At 32.7% G+C, this 27120-nt stretch overlaps 1 protein-coding gene across 1 annotated transcript; it reads left to right on the top strand.

Annotated features, from left to right (window-relative positions):
- The first annotated feature begins 1490 nt into the window (after positions 1–1490).
- Positions 1491–26217, top strand: slx9 (SLX9 ribosome biogenesis factor). The gene is given in 6 exon segments (NM_001045366.1): positions 1491–1768; positions 1906–2029; positions 17374–17442; positions 23362–23524; positions 24534–24602; positions 25839–26217. Coding segments are annotated over 6 exon segments (738 nt in total). The 5' UTR covers positions 1491–1576; the 3' UTR covers positions 25960–26217.
- The last annotated feature ends 903 nt before the right edge of the window (positions 26218–27120 follow it).

Raw genomic sequence — 27120 nt, 5'->3', positions numbered from 1 at the left:
TGGTGGTCGTCCAAGAACCTGGTTGAGAAACACTACTGGAAACTTCCAGGCAGGTGTGTTAAAGGGGTGGTCCACTGCGATATCATATTTTAAGCTTTAGTTGATGTGTAATGTAGCTGTGTGAACATAAACAACATCTCTATATGTAAGACGCTCAAAGTTCAATGCAAAGGGAGACATTGGCTTTTACAGAGTAAGCTTTGCAAAGCCTACAGCAAACGAACTTTGAGGACTACAAAAAAATACATCCAGGTTAATGATGTCATAAACCCTTCAGATTATGCGCATACACTTAGTGCAGCGAAAAGGGCATGGCCAGAGGCACTGTAATGTTATAACAGAGATGCTTCCTGGTGATGTGGAGCTGATTCGGAAATTACATCACATTATGTTAGCTGACCAATCAGAGCCTCTTAAGGGCGGGCTTTTGGGGGAACTAGGAAATATGACAGTTATTTTCATGTTAGCTGAATAGCAGTATATAATTAAAATAAGATATATGCAGGGCTTAATTTGTGCTGGAACAGGCTGGATCCAGATCCCCTCATTTTACCAATCCACCTCCTCAACTGACCTCCTCCGTGTCCGCTGTTCAATTTCACTTTCTTCCGCAACTTCCCAACCCTCTTCACTTTCGCCCGGGACAACCCCCCGCTCTTTACTTTTATCCTTCGTCTGTGACACCCCTCTGCCACATCCAACGCTGCTCCTAAACTCCGGCTCTCCACTTTCATGCACGACACCACTTCATCCTCGGGTAACATGCCGGATGCTGTTACTTCGATCTGTTCCGGGCCCTCGCAATTAACAAATTGAGCACTGGATATATGAAACAATAACATGATTTTTGACAATTGAAGCATGAGCATACATTGCTTTGCATCTCATAAACACAAAAACATTCTGGACCACACCTTTAAAAGAAGTTAAACTGTTGAGTCCCTTTAGGACCAGTGTAGCCAGATGTAGCTGACTAATTTCAGCCCAAAAACTATGTAAAATTGGAAGATCACAACTGTAGTAAGCGTTTGTATGTGAAGAGCGTTGCAAAACCGCCCAAAATTTCACTACCCGCCTATGTCATTTTTTTTACCCGCAAAATCAAAACCACCCACTCTGGCAACACTGTCCAGTTTGGACACCCTTGCCCAACACAAATATGATGGATTAAATAAATAAAAAACGAGAGATTGTGTAGAAAACCCGTTGAACTCCGAAATTTGATTGTAACATTTGGTAAATAACATTCTATCTATTTAATGTAAATTGCTGTAGTGTTTTTGGTATTTAAAGCAGGTCATACGTTAAATGACGCTTAATGCAACAAAATGTGTTGTTTATTGTGGGTTTATTTAAGTTTGAGGTTGTTTTGAAAACTCTTACCTGGACATTTTGCAGTTTAGGCGACCTGAAAAGAACTTTTGACGGAACCCATCTTCCGAATCACTTTCACCCGGACAATGTTAAATGTAACACCAAACAAATTTGTCAATTTTAACACGTGCGGGACGTTTTCTGAATGTCTGGGCTTTGTGTTAGCTCAAGGATATCAACGAAACGCACATACTAAAATAAAATGGTTGGGAAAATCAAACGGATTCGGCAGAAGCTCCATCATGGTGCAGTGAAGCTGGAAAATGCGCCCGAAAACAGACCCACGCTGGAGAGTCTGGAGAAGATACAGATCCAGTCCTTTCAGCGAGCAAAAACAGACGCAAAACTGCCCAAAAGCAGCATATCTGACACCAGCAATAACAATAACACAAAGGTATTGCCATTCTTTTGTATTAATTCTACTGTCATTACATAGTGACACAGGGTAACGCTACTGTAAGATGTGTAACTTCTCTTTAAAAACTATTATTCCGCTTCATGTGTTTTTCTCTCTCTTTTTTTTCCATGTAGGCGATCAGCTTTCCCTCTTCAGTTTTTGCTGGAACTAAAATCTCCCCCGAGTCTTTAGTACAAACGCTGAAGGTCGATGAAGAACAATCAAACGCGACTGTAAACAAACGAGGAGAACTTAAAGGTGTGTGCCTTTCATTTCTATGCAAAGATTTGCTGTAAACATTTTTTTTAAAACAAACATCAGTATTATTCATTTATTTTATGTATGTTATACTTTTGTTAAACGTATATGTATTTAATTTGCTCATATTTGCTTTTAAACAGGCTATGTACTTGTAATACGTGTGGTACAACAATATACGTTAAAACCATATACAACACGTAGTAATATATTGTATTATAATTGAAAATACTTGCATTATTCTAAACAATGTGAAACACAGAATTGTGATATTTAGATTGAAATCTTGTCTAAAATATGACAATATTGAAATATTTGTCTAAAAATGTCGTTTAGACAAATATGTGCACTGTTAATAATACTACTTATAATAATAATAATAATAATAATAATAATAATATCAGCAGTTAAAAGCATTATTTTGCTACAAATTATGCAAATATGTCAACAGGATATTTGGTCACACTTTACAATAAGGTTCATTAGTAAATGTTAATTAATGCATTTACTAAGATGGACAAACAATGAACAATACATCTACTACTGCATTTGTTCATGTTAGCTAACGTTAGTTAATGAAAATACAGTAGTTCATTGTTAGTTCATGTTAACTCATGGTGCATTAACATATGTTACAAGCATGGACTTAAATGTTAATAATGCATTAGTAAATGTTCAATTATGATTAATAAATGCTGTACATGTGTTGTTCATGATTAGCTCATGTTAGTAAATGCATTAACTAATGAACCTTATTGTAAAGTGTTACCGGATATTTTAAGTATTTATTGTTAATACAACAATCAATGTTTATTAATTTTGTATGTTATAATGTTACATTTGGAACATTTAAATCTGAAAATGCTTTATGATTTTGGCATGTAAATCATAAATGTTATAATGAAAATGTTTTTTTCTTCTCTTTATAGGTCATAAAAAGTTAATAAAATAATTGAAAGTATTATAATAATTCTGTCATAGTATTTAGTCTTGAGGTGTTGTATTAATTACGTATAGTTATAATATCATAATGTTTAACAGTATAATTAAAATGTTATTATATTATATTATTTATTAGAGCAGTTCCACGCAAATGTCAACTTTGCCATGAAAAAAAAGTTTTCACCAGAATTGTTAAACCCTTTCAATTTTTTTTGTGTATTCTTGTATTTTACAGTACTGTGGAAATACTGTAAATGTCTCCAGCAGTGTTTTCAAACAATTGTATTTGATTTACCAAAGTCACACAAGGGGCAGTTTCACATCTGTCACATCCATAACAAAGCTTTTTCCTCATAAGTACAAAAATGTAAAATAAAATAAAAACACTCCTGTTTGTTCTATAGAGAGACGACTCTTATCCTTTTGATTAGCATTATTTCTTTTGGGTTGTGCAGTTTAATTCACAGAATTTCTACAAAGTCTGTTGTAAACTGTAAGCTTGCAGACATTTTTGGTTATTTTCCAAACGCATGTTTATTTTCCTCATTTAAAAGTATAAAACTTGTTTACAGATTGATATTTTTCTGATTCAATAATTCTGTGTATAGTTGTTCTGGAAAATATAAAGAGATGTTTCAATATAATGTTAACGTATACTTGCTCTGTGAATTTATGTTTTGAGTTTTTAATGCAAATGTCACATTCATAACGCTGGAATTGCTCATATAATTAGTGCTTGTGGCCACAAGATGGCGGACTGTAACGCATTTTTGGATTTCTGTAGAATTCTGAAGTCCTGAAGCAGCACATCTAACGTATTAAAAGTTGAATGTTTGAAATCAGTGAAGAAAGACTTAATTTATGCTTACTTGATTTTTTTTTTACTTACATTAAAAATCCAGAATGGTAATTTGCCAAAAAAAATGCTATTTCAAAAAGAGTTGTAATTATAACAAACTTGTAAATTAATGGACGTTTACCTCACACGTCCTGTAGCTTTGATTCTGTCTCCAAGTGTGTGTGTGTGTGTGCGTGCGTGCGTGCGTGCGTGTGTGTGTAGAGACTGCTCTATTTCTGTCTGTCTGCAGTATAAATAACTCATGCGTGAACATCACTGCTAACTCCACACATGCTAACTCTAGTGAAGCTCTTTGTGTTGAAGAGGTCACCAGTATTAAAGTAAAAAGTTTACCATTATTTTTTGTACTTCCTTATGTACACTTTATCTGATAGTATTCAGAAGCAAACCAGTGTTCAACAGAAGTGCACTAGAATGATAGAAAAAAATTATATTTATATATATTTTTTGTAAATTTTCCATTACACATGTCAACTGTTTATTAAATTGTTTTATTATTAAATTTATTTTAGCCTGACTCAAAGGTCACTTTCTTAGCTAGCTGATTTAAATATGCTGAATATGCAAGGTTTAAAAATTTATTCACTATATAAAATGTATTGTATTATCTATCATTTTATATATTTGACATTAAACACTTTTACTTATCATTTATTACCATATTTATGGAATTTTGTAATTGATTTAATCAGATATCAAATGTTAAACTGTAAAATTAAGTATAACCATTGAATTTAATATAATTTAATCATATATATATATATATATATATATATATATATATATATATATATATATATATATATATATATATATATATATATATATATATATATATATATAATCATATTTAACTATATATAAACTTAATCAATACAAAATAAAAGAAAAAATATTAATGCACGTACATTACATATAGACCATTTTTGATGGATAATGTTACGACAGCCATTTTAACATTAGGGTATGATTCAATTGCCTCTTGTAACAGTTATTAAAATAGTTTGACAACCAGAAGGAAAGGTTCATGGACCAGTGACATCACCACATTGAAATGGTCTATATTCTATATATGTATATGTAACGTTCATAATTATGCCGAAGATTTTTATACAATTATGAGTTACTTTCAATAGACGTAAATGTATTTAGTCTATATATCTGAAAATACATGATGGTGTTTTATTTATGACTTATGTACATTTTAGAGCGAAAAATGTCAAAATACATAATTTTTTTTAGAAACATTTTGGTTGTTTTGCTTTCTCTAAAATAGCATTTATTAAAACAATGTAAAATATATTTTGTCTTTTTATGTTTTAAAAATATTTATAATGTACATATAGCCAATATGTATTAAAATACCCACATTAAAATGAAATATTTACATGCTTGAAAATTAATCAGCCAAAAAAATATTTGAATGTCTTTTTGTTTTTATTTAGTTTTTTTTACAATACATAAACAATGCATATAATATATTTTTTTAATTATTAAAGGTGCTGTATGTAAGTTTTTGACTCTTTTAAAGCATAAAATGTGCCATAATATGTTTGCGAAAACAATGCTTACTTAAGTCAGCTTTCTGTGTGGCAATATTTGTCTTTGTTTTGGTCTCTATAACTTGCCGGTTACCAGTTTACACAATATACTTCATGCATCTCAGGATGCCTTGGTGGAAAACACAGTGTACATTTCAGTCATGAAGGCTGCTTCAATGTATGCAGGTTTGGCCAAAAATGTGACCTTCAGAGGACATTAGCAGCCTCCGAAATAAGAGACGTAGATCCAGAGTTATAAAAAGCCAAATGCAGTCGTTTTAATTAGCAAATATTGTTGGAGGAAAATCCCCCTCCAATTTTTCACAATTTGTACCACAATACCTCATTCAACATACATCCTACATGCCTGCACTTTTAATTTTAATTAAATAAAATTTAATTACATTTTTATATATAAATAATTAAAACATATTTCACCTTATACAGTTGAAGTCCGGATTATAAGCCCTCCTGAATTATTAACCCCCCAATTTCTGTTTAAAGCAGAGCAGATTTTTTCAACACATTTCTAAATTTAATAGTTTTAATAACTCATTTAAAAAAACAGATTTATTTTATCTTTGCAATGATGACAGTAAATAATGTTTATTACTAGTATTCAGCTAGGAGTGACATTTAAAGGCTGAACTAGGTTAATTAGGCAATTTGGAATAATTTGGCAAGTCATTGTATGACAGTAGTTTGTTCTGTAGACAATCAACAATTGGAGGCTAAAAAAACTGACCTTAAAAAGGTTTTTAAAAAATAAATCTGCTTTTACTCTTGTTGAAATCGAACACAAGACTTTCTCCAGAAGAAAAAATTTTATAGTAAATGCTGTGAAAAAATTCCTTGCTCTGTTAAACATCAGTTGGGAAATATTTTAAAAAGAAAATAAAATTCACAGGAGGGTTAATAATTCTGACTTCAACTGTACATGTGGTAGTCTCTAGTTCTGCCTCAGCAGCCTCTGACAGAAAGAATCGACGCTTCAGTGGCTCTGCTTTGACAGAACGAGATCTTTAGTCTCTTTAATTGGAGGTATCAGTGTCTCCGTTTGACCTCTGGAATTCACCTCCTGCTCCTCCAGCTTCTCCCCAGCCGTCCTGCCACCTCCTCGGTCTCCTGTGGGACGGAGCCGATGCAGAAGTGCAAGTGCAGGGCCAGAAAAAGGGCAGTCGGGTTGTTCTGTCGGCTCATAATTGTCGGTGTCCGTTTCAGCCAGGTCTCTGAACATGATGCTCTCTCTGGGATGGATGTGGTGCGAACGATGGATTTTTTCCCCCTCCCGATCTGTCGTTCTGCGGCCGGATTGAGTTTCCATTGGGAGATTTGGGCAGGACGGAGATCCCTATCGGGCAGATACAGCAGAAAAACACGGCTGTTGTTATTCCTGTGGTGGATGATAGGCCGATTGACTCGCTGACGGGCGTTTTTCTGATCTGAGAGCAGTTCTAGAGTGATTTTGAGAGGGATTTGTGTGTGGAAAGCTGTTGGATGGAAAGAACGTGATATAAACTTGGGTTACAGTAAAATGGATAAATCCTATTGTCTTTCTTAAAGGGATATTTCAGCCAAAAGTTAACATTTATTTTAACCATTGGTCATCCAAGGTGTAGATTGTTTTCTTTCTCATTTAGTTGAACATTAAAGAGGATTTTCAGCTGAATCTGGGGTTGAATATATAATGCAATGCAATGAATACAGTTTTATTCATATATTAAAAATGTATATTTACACAAGTCCAGATCAATCCCTCTGGCTTCTAATGATACACTGAGGTCTAATAAAGCAAAATAATTTGGCTGTAAATTGAAGATTATTAACAATATTATTAGCTTTAATCTACAGCCTGGGTACGCTTTTATGGCCGTTTTCAATGTCAAAAGGAACCAAAAAGTGAACCGTACCGTGCCACTTTTTGGGTGCCCTTTCGAAAGGGTACCTAGCACAACAAAAGGGTACCAAAAGGCAGAGCTAGACGTGCAGCTGAACACTATTGGCTTACTGCACTATTGGCACACTAGCGCGAGCACAAGCCAGGGAAATGAAAACAAAGAAATCGCTATTTGTAAATACACAGCCAAGACATTGCACCGTAATTATATGTACAAATAATAACAAGCCAAGGCCGAGCTCAAACAAACCGTCTTGATGAACAGCCACAAAGAAGAGCAGAATCTAACCTTTGCCGTGTTGTTGTTTACAAGGCCGTCTAAAGCGTGAACGGTTTCACTTCCTCCAGAGAGCTCATGTGCGCGGTTATGTTTGAAATAACGAACTTCTTGAGCTGATGATATTAACATGCTCGTTATTATTGAAGTGCTTCTGACATGTGATCCTTTCAGAAAGGGACAAACTCGAGAGTGACACACGAAAAAACTAAGGAGCAAGTGATTGTTTCAGCAACTTAAAACATGTACAAACTGTCATGTTTAACTATTATCATCACCTTTTGGGCTATTATGAACTTGGAATGACGGAATATCTTTCTAACAAGATGTTGCATGTGCTGGTGAAGCTTAAAGATACAGATTTGCACTGACTGTGGGCTATATTGCGTGTTTTTGAACCCAAATAAGGACTAAAAGTATGCTGTGTGTAATTTATCTGTAATTGGTAACATATCGGAGACTGTAAGGGGCTGTATGTGTTCATATATGTTGCGTTTATTTATTTTATAAAGTTGCTGACATTACGGTACGCTATTTTGCCCCTATCATTGATCAGCAGTTATAATCAAATGCTATTCATAGAAAGGTTAGTAATTGACATTTATACACAAGTATTTATGTGTATAAAGCATCTGTTTTGTGAGAAGTGCTTCTCATATGATATTGTGAACGACCCGTACAGCTTTACTTTGACGTTTCCTCGAGCGGTAATGACATCGCCTGAAACTTTCTGTCGTACATCACACCCAACAAAAAGTACCATTCTGCAGTGGAGACAAAAGTCTCATAAAGGTGGCCTGTATTGTACCTCACCCCTCAGTGAAAATTTGCCATAAGTATGTAGTGAGCGTACATTTAGGTTCGTGTGATGACGTGTGTGCACACGCAAACACAAGCAGTAAGATAAAATGAAAATACCACGTAATGTTTTTAAAGAAATTCAGTGGTCTTCAGAGATTCATTCATATGAACTAATACTTTAATTGTATCACGATTTGTTTGGCATGTCAGTGGATTTGAATTGTTGCAAATTTAAATGTGAATGAATTTTGAACCAGTTTGCTGTTCCTTATTGCTGACTGACAACAAGGCAAGGCAAGTTTATTTATATAGCAAATTTCATACAAAACGGTAATTCAAACTGCTTTACATAAGAATAACAGTAGTGTTGCCAGGTCCCATTTCCAACCAAAAAGAAAACAAAAAAAACATTATTTTTTTCCCTTTGTCAATCATAGTCCATAGATTCCCACAAAATATTTTTTAAACATAAATGTTTAACGTATCTTTTCTGATATTTTGCTAAACACATAATTCCAAGTTATAAGTACTGACTGACATCCTGCACAGCAAACAAAACTTCTAAGTACCTTTTCTCAGATGTGGGCATAACTGATGATCCTCTCGTTTAAAAGTGATGTGCTTAAAAATATATAAGATGGTTTTACTTGGTCAGTGCAGTGATCTTTCGGTTGCCAGTATTTGTATTCCAGGATCGAATGTCTAATGAGAAACAATCTAATCTTGTTTTTTCTTTTCACGTAAAATTATTTTGCTTGTTTTAGGGACAAATTCACTTAATATTGGCATATTATTTCTCAAAACGAGACAATGTGTTTTGCTTGTCTAGAAAATTCTTCTTGATTTAGGAATTTTTCGATATTTAGACTAGAAACAAGACAAAAAATCTAAGCAAGAGAAGCATTTTTTGCAGTCCGTTTTTGTTCATTTTGTAGTACCAGTTTTTGTTGTTTACATTTTTTTGACTGCCATAGTTCTGGTAGCCATTGACTTGTATTTTATAAATCACTAAGGACCAGTGTTTCTACCAAAAATAGTTTTTAAAGTTCTACTGACTATAAAAAAATTCCATGCATCTAATTAAATGAGCAAAATAATGGCAAATTTTCATTTTTGAGTGAACTTTGCCTTTAATGTTCAGTCTCTTCTTGTTTCATTGGGTAAGAGCACAGCTTTACATTGTGTTTATCATATCATGAAAGGATGCAGCACTGGGCGGTTTTTGTTAGTGTTTTTTGTCTGGATATCGTCAGTCTGAAACAAGTGTGTGGCGTAAAAAATAGTGACGTATTTCTCTCTTATCGAGACGCTTTTCCAGACGTTTTTCCACAGGCCAGAGCTCACCGTGTCCATATACAGACTAAAGCACTGTGGCGTCTGTTTATAAGTCTTCGTGTGGCTGTTAAAACTGAGCGTAGGGTTGTTTTGATGTGTACATGACACGTAATCGTTCATGACTAATAAGTAAGTCTCATGTTATTCTCTGGGGTCTGTCTGCATCAAATTTGTCCCGGTTTAGCTTTCCTTCACAGGAAGAGGCAGGACATTTGAGATGCTGTTTCTCTCTCTCTCTATCTCTCTCTCACTCACACACAGACACACAGCAGTCAGAAGTGATTGGCATGTACAAAACAGCACACTGAAATGTTTGCTTTACAATTGGGTTACAGATTGTAATTAGTTTTGTGAGGCTGAAATGAGTGAAAACTCAACAAACTGAATGTGGTCCTTAAAGTCTGTGTAAAATCAAAGTTTACAATGTTTATTTTGCTACCGCGCAAGTTTAACCACTGAAAAAACTTAATTGTTTTGGTAATCTTCAATCGAAGTGTGGCCATTTTCATTCTTTATTTATTTTTTTTTACTAATTTTCATTCTGGCAGTCGTTCTTTGTTGATGTCAGTTGGACATAGGGCCCCACCATATATACCATTTCAGCATCGATATCGCAATGTGTGAATTCGTAATCTGATTACGAATCATTCTTGCATTTAGTTTGATTCACTCAAATTATCCCAATCCAATTATGATAGAGCTCATCTGCTATATTTGTATTCATATCGCAATGTCCGATTTTTCTAATGTCGTGCAGCCCTAGTTTGTTTTAGCTTATTGTAAGTTTGCTAAAAGGGAATGATGTAAATCAAGGGTGTCTAAAATCAGTTGATTGATTGATTTTATTTGACAATTTTACCAAAAATATACAATCAAGTCCAGTTAAACTAATTCATAAATATAAAAAAAAATACACAAAACAACCACAGGCTTAATTCCAATGTGGTCCTCGATATTCTTAAAAAAATTTACGAGCAAGTCATAAATGGAGTGCAAATATCATCAGCTCAGCAACTCGGCACAGCAAAATCCTCAACTTCAACCGTAAAACAACCACTGTTTAATTTCCTTTCTAAAAACACTCTCAAATTGAATCTCTTTAAAAATCGTAGGCAAAACATTCCAAGCGAGAGAGCTAGTACACAAAAAAGAATTTCTACCTGATTCACTCTGAAATCTAAAACGATTAATATCCCTGCTACCGCTCTTGTAGAATGACAGTGTACCTCACTAGCTAAAACATAATAATTAAGAAAATAATTTAGGACCATTTTCTTAAAAATCTCAAACACCATCACAAATTTTAGAAATTTTACCCTTTTTTTCAACTTGTAAAAAATTAGTTTGACTATAATGTTCATTATTTACATGTGTCAGTGGAGGTACTTTCATAACAATTCTACACAACTTATTTTGGGCTGTCTGCGATTTATTTTTCATTTTATTAGAACTATCGCTGGAGGGTTGGTTTCCTGCATAGATTAGCTCTAACTTCCTTAAAAACACCTGCGGGTAAGTTTTTAGTATACCTAGAAAAAGCTTGATTAACTGGATCAGGTGTGTTTAATTGGGGTTGGAATTAACATATGCAGGACAATGGCCCTCTGGGACTGGGTTTGGACACCCCTGATGTAAATAATGCAAAAAGAAAGCTCTGTACCCTACTTAGTATTCGATTTCAGTTGGAAGTACATCAATAAGCTGAAGTAAAACTAAAATATGGTATAGGCAGAGCTAGTGTTTCTTCCCATACTGATAAACTTCTGGTGAACTGTTAATGTGACTTCTTTCCTATTTAAACGGTTCCTTTTACAGCATCGATGTTGTAGCTTAATTAAAATATAATCAGTTAACCAGACTTTAGCATTCATTTAGTTGCTCAAGCGAAAAATTAGACAAAAAGCCGTTTACTCGTACGCGCCCGTCAGAATCGGCAGGCTAGCGCAGAAGCTCCATGGTATATACTGGGTTAAAATAAATGCTTATATTTTAAAGACATGGCAGGGAAAAATGTAATTTAATGCAGTGCTTCTTGGACAAGCTGAGACCCACTTTATATCGGATATCACTTAGCCAGTGGAGATCGCTGATTTTTAAGGAAAACAGACCTTAAACGTGCCGATTTTGTAATGGCATTCAGTTCAGCGGAAGCGCTTAACCCAGGTTATTGACAAATTAAAAGTCCTTCTGCATAGTTCCGCATATACCCTATAGAAATAAATGCAGATCGCATTTCCACTCTACGTTTTACTTGAGTATTATTTTGGTTTTGTCAAAGTGTGATAAAAATGGTGCAATAAAAACATTAAAACTGCATATTTTTATTTGATGTAATATCATTTTTTATATATATTTTTAAAACCCAATTGTGTGTGTATATATTTAATAGTTCTTAATATATAATATGTGTTATTGAGAAGGTATTGTAGGTTGCATTAAAAGCTTGAACGTCGGAATGACAATCTGTACATTTTTTTTGTATTCAAAATAGTCTCATTATAGATTTTTATTTTATTAATCAGGATCATGTTTTATGAAGACATTTAGTAGATTTTCTACCATAAATATATCAACTTAATTTTTCATTAGTAGTATGAATTGCAGAAAATTTAATTTAAGGTGATTTTTCTCAAATATTGAGATTTATATATATTTATTTTATTTATTTATATTGTTTAAGCCTCCAGATTTTCAAATGTTGTTTCTCTGCCTAGTATTAAACCATTCTAACAAACCATACATCAATGAAAGTCTTATTTATTCAGCTTTCAGGTGATCTCAGTTTCAGAAAATTCATCCATTTGACAGGTTTTGTAGTTCATATGAGACAATATTCAACCACACAGATATTACTATAATTGAAATAAACTAAAATACATTTTATACATACATATTAAAAAAGACAACAACAAAAAAACAAATATGATGGATAAATTTCTATCACTGAGGGAGTTTTCGAAGAGCAAATTCTCATATTTTCCTCACAGTGTTGCTCGGCAACCATGAGCGTGTAGAGTTTCTCGCAGAGGTCGACTGGTTTTCATGCCTTTCTCTCTGGTTTAACACACTCCTGTTATTTTTGGACCAAACGTTTGCTGTGCTTTAGCAGTTTTTAACATTTGTTGCACAGCACTGATCCCTTCAAAACGCCAAATGAAAACTGACTTTGGCCAGTTTATATTGTGTTTTTTTCGTAGGAATCGTTTTCTTTCTTCAGTGCACAAGTGCAATAATCATTTTGCTTAATGTAAATGACTCTTAAAGCAGTAGCGATCATAATAAGTTAAAATAATAATATAAAATGTATGATTTTTATCACAAAAAAAAATCAGTATGTTGTTAACTATTAAGTCGTTTAATCTTTAAAAGTGCATTTTTTAAATAAAGCACATATTATAAGACATACATCATGTTTCAATATCCATTGATATATGATTCATTTAATTGTTTCAGTGCACAGTAATTTAATTTATCTTTTAAATTATTTCACATTGGAATGTTTGTTAATCATACAACAGTTGTTCTATAGAAGTATTAATATATATTTTTGAAAATGTAATATTAATAAAGAATTATAATAATATAAAAATATTATGTAAAGTCATTTTTTTATAATTTAATCCTTTTTATTCATGTATTTTTAATCAGTTAAGCAGGTCTATAAATTAATTATGTGCATTCATTTAAAATTATTTTTATATGATTTATTATTAATAATTATTAACTCTCAAACTTAACTGTTATAATAATAAATTATTAATATTAGCAGTTAAATCAGTTTTTTTAATTAACACTTTTTCATTTTGGAAATTGAGCCACGTTTATTTAATAATTTTATTCAATTTATTCTCTAAAAACGCAGCATGGGAATCTAATGTGGTTTATTTGTAGATTGACCTCCGCAGTCAGTAAATGACTTCAGTCAAATGGAAATGACAACTAATAATTATATTAGTTATAATTAACTATAATCAACTATTTTATTAACTATTAAATTAGTTATAGTTATTAATTTAATCTTTTAAAGTGCATTTTTGTTTAAAATATGCCATGCATTATGTGATGTACATCATATTTGTATGCTAATTCATTTAAATATTATTTATTTTGAAAGTAATTATCATTTATAATTGATTTAAAATCTGTTTCAATGCACATTAATTTAATTGATCTTTTATTTAAAATTATTTTACATTGTGTCTGTTCCTTATACTCAATTTTAAATGGTACTATAGAAACACTATTATATATTTATTAAAATGTAACATTAATAATTATAATAATATTAATATATTATGTAATGTTATGTGATTGATTTAATATTTTTTATTAATGTATTTTCAATAAATGAAGCAGATCTATAACATTTTTAATAAACATCAATTAAAAACAATTATTTTCCATTTATTTAGATTGTATTTATTTTTAATATTAAATCATTATTGACGGCTGAATCAGTTTTATAAATTAACAATTTTATTGAGACACATTGATTTTGAAAGTATTGCGCATTCATAATTGCAGTATGTTATAATGATACTAAATTATTAAGAGCAATTTAATTATTTTTATTTAATCTATTCTCTGAAAACGCAGCTTGGGAATCTTGTGTGGTTTATTTGTGGATTGACCTCCGTGGTCAGTAAATGACCTCAAATGGAAATGAGCACAAAAACGAACATATAACAGGACATATAGATAGACGTCACACTCAATCTGATCTCCAGAGCTGCATACAATCACTAAAAACACACAGTATGTTCCTGCTGATAAGACGTCACCATGTGAAAACAGGAAAACACATGCAGTTAAAATAACACGCGTCCTACTGTAATCTACCGCATCGAACATGAGCTCATTTTCCAGTTCTTATGCAATCCCACTGCAAATATTGCCTTACAGTTTGGGTAGTTACAATTTTTTTTTTACTTTTATTTATTTATTTTTTTCAGATTTATTTTTTTTATTTTATATATATATATATATATATATATATATATATATATATATATATATATATATATATATATATATATATATATATATATATAAAAAACATATATTGTTTTTAATAATTTTGATTATATTCAGTTATATTTCATGTATTTTCTTTTTCGTTTTTTTTTTTCAAATATATATATATATTATATATATATATATATATATATATATATATATATATATATATATATATATATATATATATATATATATATATATATATATATTAATACAAATATATATATTATTATTATTAATATTTTTTTTTAACTGTTTATCATTTTCTGTTTCAGATTTCAAAAGTTAAATGTATTGCTCATGCCCCTTTTTAAATAATTTTCCTTTGAGAACTGAACCTGTAGCCTCTGTGTTTTCGGTCATGCCTGGATCTGAATCTGTGTTGTTTTGACAGGTGCACTGAGTTCATGATCTGCAGACAAAACAAAACCAGAATGAACCAAAACACCTGCATTTCAGTCAAATATAAAGTCCTTTTCAAAGACATTATGAAAAAAGTCCAGTGCTTTTTTGTTGATTTTGCTGTTTGAAGTAGTTTTTTTGCGGATAACTAGCACTGTAACTTTTTTTTTTTATAACTAAAATAAAATAAATTTTAAATAAAGTTAAATGAATTAAAATAAAATGAAACGTATATAACATTAAATACACACATTTAGTTATTAAAGTTATAAACGGTAGTGGTAAAAATGAATTATTTATTACATGGTTGTGTAAATGTGGCTCCTACCAAACCTACATAATTTAGGAGGAATATTGATGGATTCTGATTATGCGAAAATTTTAATAAAGCCAAGTACAAATACTAACGCTGATTTAAATTCATCCACTTTCGAAAGTAATATTATATTAACATTAGTTTTTTTTCCAAATTATATTTTCAGTTTTTTTTTTTCATGCTTTCTAGGTCTGTGTGTGTGGTTTTGTTTGTTTTATATCATTTATACCATTTATTCACATAATCTTTTTCATGCCTTTTTCGTGTGCTATTTATTGCCTTATATTTGTATTTAATATAAAAATTCAAATTATGATTTTTTTTTTGTCTCTTTTTAAGAATTATGTTTATAAAACCTGTTTCAGTGGCTTAAATACATACAGGTATGTGCCAAAAAAATTGAATATCGAGAGAAAGTTTATTTATTTCTTGAATTTGTTTCAAAAAGTGAAACTTATGAGCTGTATTAGTTTATTACACACAAAGTGAAATATTTCAAGCCTTCATTTGATTAAATTTGAATGATTATAGATTAAAGGTGAAGAAAACAAATCCAGTATTTCACTAAATTAGAATATCATGACAATGTTTAACATTGTAGGCTCCCTGTGTCTCAATCTAGACTGCTAATCAATGCAAAGCCTTGAAATTGTCCCAGTCTAGCTTAGTAGGTTTCAGAATCATGGAGTAGACTGCTGACTTGACGATTGTGCAGAAGACCATCATTGGAACCCTCCATAAGGAGGAAAAATCTCAATTGCAAAAGAAGCTGGATGCTCACAGAGTGCAGTATCTATATTAACAGTGTTAAGAGGAAGGGAAAAATGAGGCTGGAAAAAGTGCACAAGTATGACCATAGCCTTGAGAGCATTGTCAAGCAAGGGCGACTGAGGCTCGTGTCAGAGCATCACGAACCACCACATACAGACATCTGCATGACATGAGCTACAGCTGTAGACTTTCATACGTCAAGCCACTCCTGAACCAAAACAATGTTAGAAGCATCTGTGCTGGGCTAAAGTGAAAAAGTTCTGGTCTGTTGCCCATCAGTCCCAAGTCCTCTTTTCAGATGAAAGCAAATTTAGTATTTCATTTGGAAATCAAGATCCCACGGTCTGGAGGAAGAGCGGAGAGACACAGAAGTCAAGCTGATTAAACTCCAGTTTAGTCAAGTTTCCACCGTCAGCGATGGTTTTGGGAGCCGTGTCATATGCTGGTGTGGGTCCATTGTCTTTTATGAAGTCTACAGTCAACGCAGCTCTACATCAGGACGTTTTAGAGCACTTCATGCTTTCTGCTGCTGACAAGCTTTTTGGAGTTGATGATTTTATTTTCCAGCAGGACTTGTACCCTGCACATGATGCCAAAGCAGTACCTGGTGTAAGGACCATGGTATCCCTGTTCTTAATTGGCCAGAAATCTCACCTGACCGTGACTCCATTGAAAATCTATGGATTATCGTCAAGATGAAGATCAGGGAACAGAGACCCCGAAATGCAGACAAGATAAAGGCTGATATCAAAATAACTTGGGCTCTCCTAACACCTCAACTGTGTCTAAGGCTGATTGCCTCCAAGCCACACCACCTTGAGTAAAAGGAGACCCAGCAAAATACTGGGGACATAATACAGCACATTAACAATTTTCAGAAGGCCAACGTGTTTAAAATCCTTTTTTTATTGGTCACATGAAATATTTTAATTTTGTGAAATGCTGGATTAGCTTTTTTTCATCTTTAATCTATAATCATTTAAATTGAAACAATTGAAGGCTTGAAATATTTCACTTTGTGTGTAGTGAACTAATATAACACACAAGTTTCACTTTTTAAAAACAAATTATTGAAAAAAATGGACTTTCTCTTGATATTAAAATGTTTTGGCACATACTGTACCTGTAGTCAGCTTTTGTTATTGAAAAAAAGTGATCAGTAAAGGATTTTTTTTTCCCCCCAGGCACAGTAGAAAAGAAACAACAATCGAAGAAAGAAAAAATGAAGGAGCGAAGAGAACGATGGCTCAACAGTGAGTATATTTCCACAATTTCCTTATTTTGTTCATAGAAAAAAGCATTTTATGTTGAGCGAACCCGATCTGTTAGAGCTCATATAAGTGTCGAGGGCTGATGGGAACTTTGGATCATTACTGCCACACCTCCGATCTGACGCCTGTATTCGCAGTGGCCGATCGATGTGCCGCGTAACACAAGCTCATCCAGCATGATTATAATTAGGATCTAATGGGGCTCTCGGCTCCAGACGAAACCCAAGCTGGAGGATTGTCAGGAAATTAAAAAGATGTTGAGGGTTTCAAAGACACTCAAGGTTGGCCTGCAGAAATACTTACACAGTTACACATATATTTAAATATATATATATATATATATATATATATATATATATATATATATACACACACACACACACACACACACAGTCATGGTTAGAGATCTGTCATGATATGAATATATATGATATTTTTTGTTGTATGATATATTGCACCAAAATATAGACTTTTCATTTCATGCCACTTATTATTAAATGCCAAAATGACAATATAATATCATCACAATGCAAGTACACTCTTTCAAAGAACATATTTTATTCTCAAGAACATTACATTTAATTATAGTAATTTTAACTGTTTAATAATGAGGCATTGGAATCAGAATGTGAAAATGCATATTCAAAATAAATAATAATAAATGCTAACAAAAAAGTGCAAGGTAGAAAGTAGCAGAGGCTGCGATATCTGCTACCAGATCTATTTTCAGTTGTCCGACACCCAAATGAAAATATGCTAAAGTAATTTATAGTAAATACTATAGTGATTTTTAACCATGCAGACAGTGACACCTCCGATAGAAATAGAGAGGTATCAGCTAAAGTGTTTGCTAAAATTGGTTTTTATGTTTGAGCGATATATTTTGCATCACTAAAAGCGATCGAGGTCATGTCCATGTGTTGTGCAAAAAGTCCATATATTGATTATAGTGACAGGCCTAGTCATGGTCAAAACTATTGCACCCTTAGTTAATATGAGCAAAGATCACTGTGAACATAAATCCGTGTTTATTCTTTTTAGATTTTGTTCAGAAAAAAATTACAAATTGTGTACTCGAAAATTTGGAAATGGTGGGGGGGTGGTTTATGCTTTACGCCACATGATTAACTTCAATAGGCTGACACCCTGGTGTGTCAGCTAAAATCTACTTCATATATTTTATTTCTAAAAAATTTTATTCTGGTGCCAATAATCTTGGTGATTTTTATGTTGTTGAAGAACAGAGAGAGAGATTTGGGTCTGACAATCACAGCTTCTGGACACTTCAGTCAAGCTCTAAAAGACTTGACTGCTAAAGCACGCAGGGCTTTTTATTGTATTAAAACCCTTTTTAAGTTTAACCCACTCATTAAACTGTGGCTGAAAATATTTGACACCATTGTAAAGCCAGTCCTGCTGTATGGCTGTGAACTCTGGGGACTCACATTTAAACTAAACTATGAATCTTGGGGAAAAAACTCCAGTTGAAATCTTTCATCTGGAGTTTTGCAAAAACATCCTCGGAGTTCACAGAAGCACACCTAGCCTTGGTTGCAGAGCAGAACTAGGCAGGTTCCCTCTGCTCTCAGAAATCCAGAAGAGAGCAGGGAAGTTCTGGCTCTATCTGTCAGACTCCAGCCCAGAGAGCTACCATCAGCAAGCATCTCATATATAGAAATACACATCCGGCCAGCAACCTCATGCACTATCTGGTGGAAAAACACCAACTAAATTCACAAACCCAGTCCCAACATATAAAGACTAAAGAAATAGAAAAGATTACCCAGAGGGATTATAAAGTCAATTGGCAAAATAAAATACAACAAATAAAAAAGTTAGCGTGCTTCAAACAGATTAAACCTGGTTATGAACTGGCCCCGTATCTGACCAACATTAAGAGCCCTGGTCAGAGGAAGCTGATGAGCCGGTACCGTCTGAGTGGACACAGTCTGAGGGTGGAGACGGGCCGACACAAGCGCAGCTGGAGGAGCCCAGAGCTCAGACTGTGTCCACACTGCTCTACTGGAGTTGTTGAGGATGAGCTGCATTTCTTCACTCCCTGCAGCAAATATCAGAGCATCAGAGAAGCTTACTTCACACAAATGTCTCTGATTCTACCACAATTCCAGCAAGCCACAAACACGGAGAAACTCCATTATATTTTGGTAGAAAATGAAAAGTGTCTCCACCTAGCAGGTGAAGAAAAAGGCTGAACCCTCTTATCCCTTATTAAAGCTCTCTGTCCTTATCATTTATTATTATATACTTTTGTTAACTTTTTTTTAATTAATTTGTTTATTGTGACAACATATATGTATAATATAACGATATGTATGTGTTTGTTTATTATTACTTATTTCTTTTATCTATATGAATGTTCTGTGTTTTGTTATTGCTTTGGCAACATTGTGATCTGTTTTACAGTCATGCCAATAAAGCTCTTTGAATTTGAGAGAGAGAGAGAGAGATTTTTTTTTTTTTTTTTGATTTTACAAATCCTTTTATTAACAAGCAATTATTTAACAATTGATTTACAGCTCAAATCAATTCATTTATAAAAAACAGCTCTTCATTAATGACAGAACACAAGCCATCATCGCAACACCATTCAATTTTAAACACATTAATTGCTTTCATCATTTTATAGTAATTAAAATCAACAATAATTCTTGATTTTACTAGGTTTTTAAAAACTACTACAATGTTTTTACCATTCCTCTTTTCTATTTCATTTTTTCTTGTAATATAAATAGCTGATTTTGCTTGACCAAAAATAAAATTCAATAATTGACATTTATATTTGTTTTGTCTTTTATATTTAAAGCCTAATATAAAACATTGTTTCGTAAATAAAAAAACAAGTAAATAAACTAAAACATTTAAAAGATCAAACAGAGGAGCAAGTCTTTTACAATACATAAAACAGTGAAAAATTGTTTCCCTTTCTAAACAAAAACGGACATTGATCACTCACACTAGAATTTATTTTAGTCACAAATGCATTAACAGCTATAGCACCGTGTAAAATTCTCCACTGCAAATCCCCCGATCTTTTATTCAATGGTGGTTTATACAATATTCTCCATTCTGGTTTGGAGAGAGAGAGAGAGAGAGAGAGAGAGAGAGAGAGAGAGAGAGAGAGAGATGAATTGACATCTTGACTAGCTGTAAAATATGTATACACCCTACACAACATAAGAAATGGTTAATGTAAATTCATGTATCTTATTTAAATAATGTAAACTAAATAATTTAAACTTATTATTAATATTATTATTATTATATTTATCAAATGTATTTTGTTTTTTGTAATTATTTCTTATCTACTGTATTATTATTATAATTTTTTGTTTTTGATGGTTTTAATATATTACATATTTGAAGTGCTTTGGCAATACTGTACTGAATGTCATGCCAATGGAGCAACTTGAACTTGAAAAACTAGAGAGAGAGAGAAAGAGAAAGAGAGGGGGAGAGAGAAATGACTTTTCTGTTGTGTTTGTGAGAGATATTTTTTTTCTCGCTTCCCTACAAGTACTGTGTTTTATTTGGACTGAAGCAGCTGGTGTCCTGTCTTCTGTCTTGCTTTGGTTTTTCAATGGTTGTTTGACACCAGTAGTTTGAGTCAGTAGTTATTTTCTGTCTGCGATCTGGACAGAAGGTCATAATGCCTAATACTGAAGGTCTGCTGGAATGAACGGAGGCTTTTCAGAACCGTAAAAAATCCATTCAGTTTCATTCTGTTTGTAATATAGCCGTTTCAGCGTTAAAAATTTCCTCTCAAATTTTGTTTCCAATTTTCATGTCACAGCCTCTTGAGTGTAATGGTTAAGTTCCATTGGGTTTTCATCACTATGCCTAAAATGCACTGTTTGACTGCTCCAATATAGTGACTAAGTCCCTTTAAGGCAGGTCTTTTCACTTGGCGGCCCTCTTTGATACGCCTCTTTGAATGGGGAGATGTCAAATTCTCCAAAACTGTTTGGCAAGCTTGCAGTTAGATTTCCTATTTGAAACAACAATGAAATTTATCAACAGCGGTCTCTTAATTTTTTTTTTTTTAAATGTTAGTCACTTGAAGGGAACAAATCAAAACACCAACCTTAATTATTGCTGTTTTTAATCAATCAAACAACAACTACCATAAGAATCAAAAACTTGAGTTAAATGATGCTAGTGTGAAGTAATTTCCAACTTAATCCAAAAGGCAAATCTCTTCTCAAAAAGACAACAACTACTTTGTTTACAAGTTTGTGGACGTTGATTTCCGTCATGTGATTTACATTTGAACAGCAGCGGTGGGAATTCATGAATCATACCTCACATTCGTTTCTTACAGATTTTAAAACTTGTGAACATGTATTTCCAAGTTATTTGGTTCGTTTAAATGTAGAGATTTCAAGCTTTATGTGGATATGTTTCTCATGTCTGTAAAACAAGTTTCTGAGATTCCCTCGTAGAGTCGTCCGTCTTTAGAGAATAATGATTGGCTCCTTTACTTGAAGACGATATAGCAGACATATTTGCCATTACACTTTCCCCCATTCTAAACTGTATGAGTGACATGTGTTTTAAAGTATTTGATGGCGATACACATTTGATTTCTTACTCAATTTACAGGGTTCACATAGGTCATGGACATTCTGGAATATTGGAGTTTTAAAAGATCTAACCCAGACATTAACAGTCTATAGCAAACTATTAAAACCATAAGAGTCAAAAACGTATGTGTTACACAATCCATGTCAAATTGCGCTGGTCATCTGAAGTAATTTCTAACTTAATCCGAAAGGCAGATCTCTTCCCAAAATGACAACGACCTATTTGTTTACAAGTTTGTGGGCATTCAAGCAGCTTTTGTCATGTGATTTTCTTATAATTGGCAGAATTCATGAATCATACAGGACAGACTCCACCCTGCGATGGAATATCATGTAATTTTAAAAGATCTATCACAGACATTAGCTATGTTTATTAGCCAATACTTAAATAGTTAAGGCATTTAAGAATGTTCAAAACAACATTTCAGATGTTTAACAATGTGGTTAGCCTGCTGGTTTGTCCATTCACATACTTTTTATAACAAAATCGCATGACTTTTTTAATGCACATACTGGATTTTGTTCGGTAAAAGTGTTTCCATCATAGTTTATGCGTAATTTTTGTTCTCAAACAAAAAGTTTATCCTACTCAGTTATTCAAATAAAATCAATTCAAGTTTTATTTTTTATAGCACTTTTACAATGTAGATTGTGTCAAAGCTTAACATAGAAGTTCTAGTAAATTGAAAGTGTCAGTCCAGTTTTCAGAGTTGAAGTTCAGTTCAGTTCAGTGTGGTTTAATTTTCACAGCTGTAAGTCCAAACACTGAAAAGCAAATCCATCGATGCACAGCTCCACAAGTCCTGAACCATGCAAGCCAGTTGCGATGAACAACACTTCACCAATTGACGAAAGTGAAGGAAAAAACCTTGAGAAACCAGTAATAAACATTAAAGTGCTGCTGTGAGTCTGTTCTGTGCTTTCATTTTATTTAGGAATGAAATTTATTTATTTAGGCGGGATTCCCTTTCCTTTTCATTACAGCGGCTGTCGCCTCTCCAATCTTTAAAACAGTCATATAGCAGTGCGTGACTGTCAGCTGACAGTCAGCTTTTCAAATTTTTGCACATCCAGCCATTTTCAACAACGATTTTTTTTTTACTTTCATATCCAAAATATGCCAAAAAAATTGGTGGATGAAAACAGCTATTGAAAGTCAGGGATTTTTTTTTCTCCAGGGACTTTTGTTATTTAATTTTTAAGCTTTTGTTGTTTTGTTGTTGTTTCAGGTTTTTTTTTTATTAAATTTTCCCACATTTCACCTGCTAACCAGTCATCTAATGTGTACATATGTGTGTAGAGATCAGTGTGATAAAGCAGGATCGTGAGCAGCAAGCGGCTGCAGTGCGCAGGAGAGCCACACCGGTGGTGGGCGACATGAGACCTCTGGCAGACGCTCTTCCTGAACTCCAGCAGCTCCTTCCATCAGCGCAGAGCCAGAGGAGGAGGAGCAGAAACACAGCGTGAGTCCACACACACACTCAGCATCCCTCACATGTGTGTGTTTCCATTAATTAGCATATGTGAATCACTGCTAAACAACACATTACAAAACAGATTTCACTCAACACCTGTCTTGTGCTAATGGGATTCAGACCAATTAAAGGCACAATATGTAAGATTTGTCATTGAAATATGCACAAACCACCAGAATTGCATTATATATTTTGATGACTTGTGTAGATGTTTTGAAGAATGTTTAAATCTAGAGAAACAAGACAATTCAACTAGTCATCATGTTAATGATGCCTCGATTTTCAGTGTAGTTTCATAGAAATAGACACCAAAGACACCTAATATGTTGTATTTTATTAGCAGCATTGTAACTGAACCCTTTACAGAAAAAAAAGGCGTTCAAGGTTTCTATGACTTGTGAACATCCTATCATGAAACTTAAACACCTTTTGTGATTGCTACATGTTTTTTTTTCCTCTAGAGGCCTGTTCAAACCGGGACGCTTTTTGCTCGTGTTTTCTGTCGACGTTTAATGCCTCATGACTAAAAGGGCGGCAATGTGATCCTGCGCACTAAGTGTTAAAATATAGGCCAAACCTCAACTAGCAACAACACATTTCTTCTTATCTTTAGCAATCCACTGTAAACAGATGATATGTTGAAAAAGCACGTTTATATCACAAACACAGGCTATAAGTGTCTTTCCTAAGACATGAAACGTCTGTTTTTAGTCAAAGCTCAAATGTTTTTAGCACCCGTGTGTCTGCTTTTGATCTGAAGCTGCCGTGTTTTTCTGTGTGTTTTTTCTGTTAGTCATTTGATGTACGTTTTGAAGTCTCGCTTTGTTTCACGTCAGTAAGTCAAATAAATGACACTCGTGTGAGGAAAAGCCTTGGCTCTCCACGACTTCAAACACCTGACTTCGGCAGACAGGCTTTTTTGTTTGTGAGTTAATGATGCTAAATATAAATAGATCTGTGTGTGACACCAATGTTTGTTCTTGTTTTCTCGCCTCAGTTTGGTTAAGAAGAAAGCAGAAACCACAGACTTCGCCAGGATGAAACCGGCACAGAAACGAAAACATCTGTAAGTGAAGGATGTTCAGAATTTATTTAAATGGAAAAAAAGGTTTGACTAAAAAAACTAGTTGTTAATGAGAAATTAAAACATGTAAAAGAATGTATACAGGTCATGTTTTACACCAAAACTAAAAAAAAAAGTGTTTGAAGAGATTTAGGCTTGTTTTAAGGATAATAAATTATTTATTTTTGCGATATTTTCATGTTAATTAAAACACATTTTATAATAATATTTTTTTATATAGTTTGGTATTTATTACATTTTCTTTTTTCCATTAATTTATTTTTATAAAAAATGAATGTGGTAAACACTATTGGTGTGGTAAATATTATTATTTATATTATATATGCTGCAGTTATTTTGCTAGGCGTTTATTTGCTATGTGGCAGAATATTGAATTCAGGGCAAAGTAGTTTTTTTTTTTTTTTTAATTCATATTTTTGTATTTTACAGATTCCCTTGTTTTTTGCGATTTCGCAATCTCTGAATCCAACGCAAAATCAGCAAAAAGTCAAATTTTTTTGCGATGCTACAAAATTCGTAATTAAACGCAAAATAATCGCAAAAATTTGTAATAATCTTATAAAACATCCAATTCTAAACCATATAATCAAATTATAATTATTTTAGTTTGCATTTAATTGTTTATGACAAATAAACATCGCATACACAACGCATGTCCTGTGTGTGGCAGGAAGTCAGATGCTCAGGGGAGTGAAATCTGAGAGAAAGTAAGATCGTGGATGAAAATAAGAGTTATACAACTTTCCTTTATCTTAATCCTCATCGATTTTGTCAAGAGACCAAAATAAAGAAGTTTTATTTTTAGGATTTGTGTCATTGTCATTGTTTCAGATTGCACACCTAATAGTAGGCTACCTAATATAGTAAATATGTATATTTTAAAATATTTTTATATGATTTAAAAAAAAAAACACACACAAATTTTTGGGAACTACCACCACAAAATCAGTCATTTTTCATGAAAAGCAAAGGGATCTGATTTTATATTGTTTTAATACTTTGTAATTTAATTATTATTCAACGTTTTGATATACTTCATAGAATATATATATATATATATATATATATATATATATATATATATATATATATATATATATATATAAAATACATATATATTGTTTAAACAAAATAAATATTTTAGTATTTAATTTATTGTAATATTTACATTTCTTGAAATATCTTGTTATTAAAAACTTTATTTTGCTTTGGTTTCAGTGAAACGGAAGTGTCTTTCTTCAGCGAAGCCTTGAAAAATCCCTCCTTCAAGATCAACCCTTTAGCTGCGATCGGTGATCATCTGCGAAAACGACTCAAACAGGAAGACGAACAGAGTTAATCACAACTGCTGGTAGACTACAGGAACTACAATTTCTTAAATACACTCATACGGTGAAATGAAATAAGACAGTTTTGTAGTTCATAAAATGATTAGAATGCAAAGAAGAAAAAAAACAATTTGCATTATCTGTCACATCATCAAAGCACAGAGAACAGTTAATTGCAGTTTCCTAATTTTATAAACGAGCGATCAGGTTATGTGATATTTAATGACTGTATTCAGTTTGTCTGTTTTGGGCTATAAATAAATCTATTAGAAAAGTATTGCTCAGGTGTTTTTCTACTTTATTTGCAACTTTTATGAAGACTTGTGTTATTTGGGGACAAAAATTGTGAAATTTGTAAAATGCGATAAAAGAAGTTAATTGTAAGTATAGAAACATAAGTAATATAGTGTATATATATAGCAGAGGCCAGCTAGTGAAGTGCTGTGCAGGTAAACCTCACTACTCTGACCTCTAAAAGGTGCTCTAGTGATGGATTCTAGAGGCTTAACCTCTTTAGTAGACAACTGACTTGCATGCGGAAAGTCGCCGGTTCGATACCAGCTCAGAGCAGTTGGGTGCAGGTGTTACATATATACAGTTGAAGTCAGAATTATTAGCCCACCTTTAAATTTTTTTCTCTCTCTCTTTTTTTTAATGTTTACAAATTTATGTATAGCAGAGCAAGGAAATTTTCACGGTATGTCGTATAATATTTTTTAAATTTGTTTTATTTCGACTAGAATAAAAGCAGTTTTAAATATTTTAAACACTATTTTAAGGACAAAATGATTAGCCCCTATAGGCTAATTATTTTTAATAGTCTACTGAACAAACCACTGTTATGCAAAATTGTTGTAATTTATGAATAAATTAAGTAATTTATGATCATAAAAAAAAAAAAAAAAATATATATATATATATATATATATATATATATATATATATACACATACATACATATATATATATATATATATATAAAACTAAGAGAAAAAATTATATTTAACTAATTTAGCGATTAAAATAAGTGAAGAATTACACTGGCTTGCAATGGGAATGAAGTTTCAGGAAGGCCTAGCTTTTAGCTAACAATGCTGATCAACTATGCAAACAACTGAAACAAGACAACGAACAGAGTTGAACAACTTCAGAGCGACACCTTGCTGTTAGAT

Source organism: Danio rerio, chromosome 22 (genome assembly GCF_052040795.2).
Source record: "Danio rerio strain M-AB ecotype USA chromosome 22, GRCz13ab, whole genome shotgun sequence".
In the NCBI taxonomy this organism is placed as follows: domain Eukaryota; kingdom Metazoa; phylum Chordata; class Actinopteri; order Cypriniformes; family Danionidae; genus Danio; species Danio rerio.
This window is presented reverse-complemented; position numbering and strand designations above follow the sequence as displayed.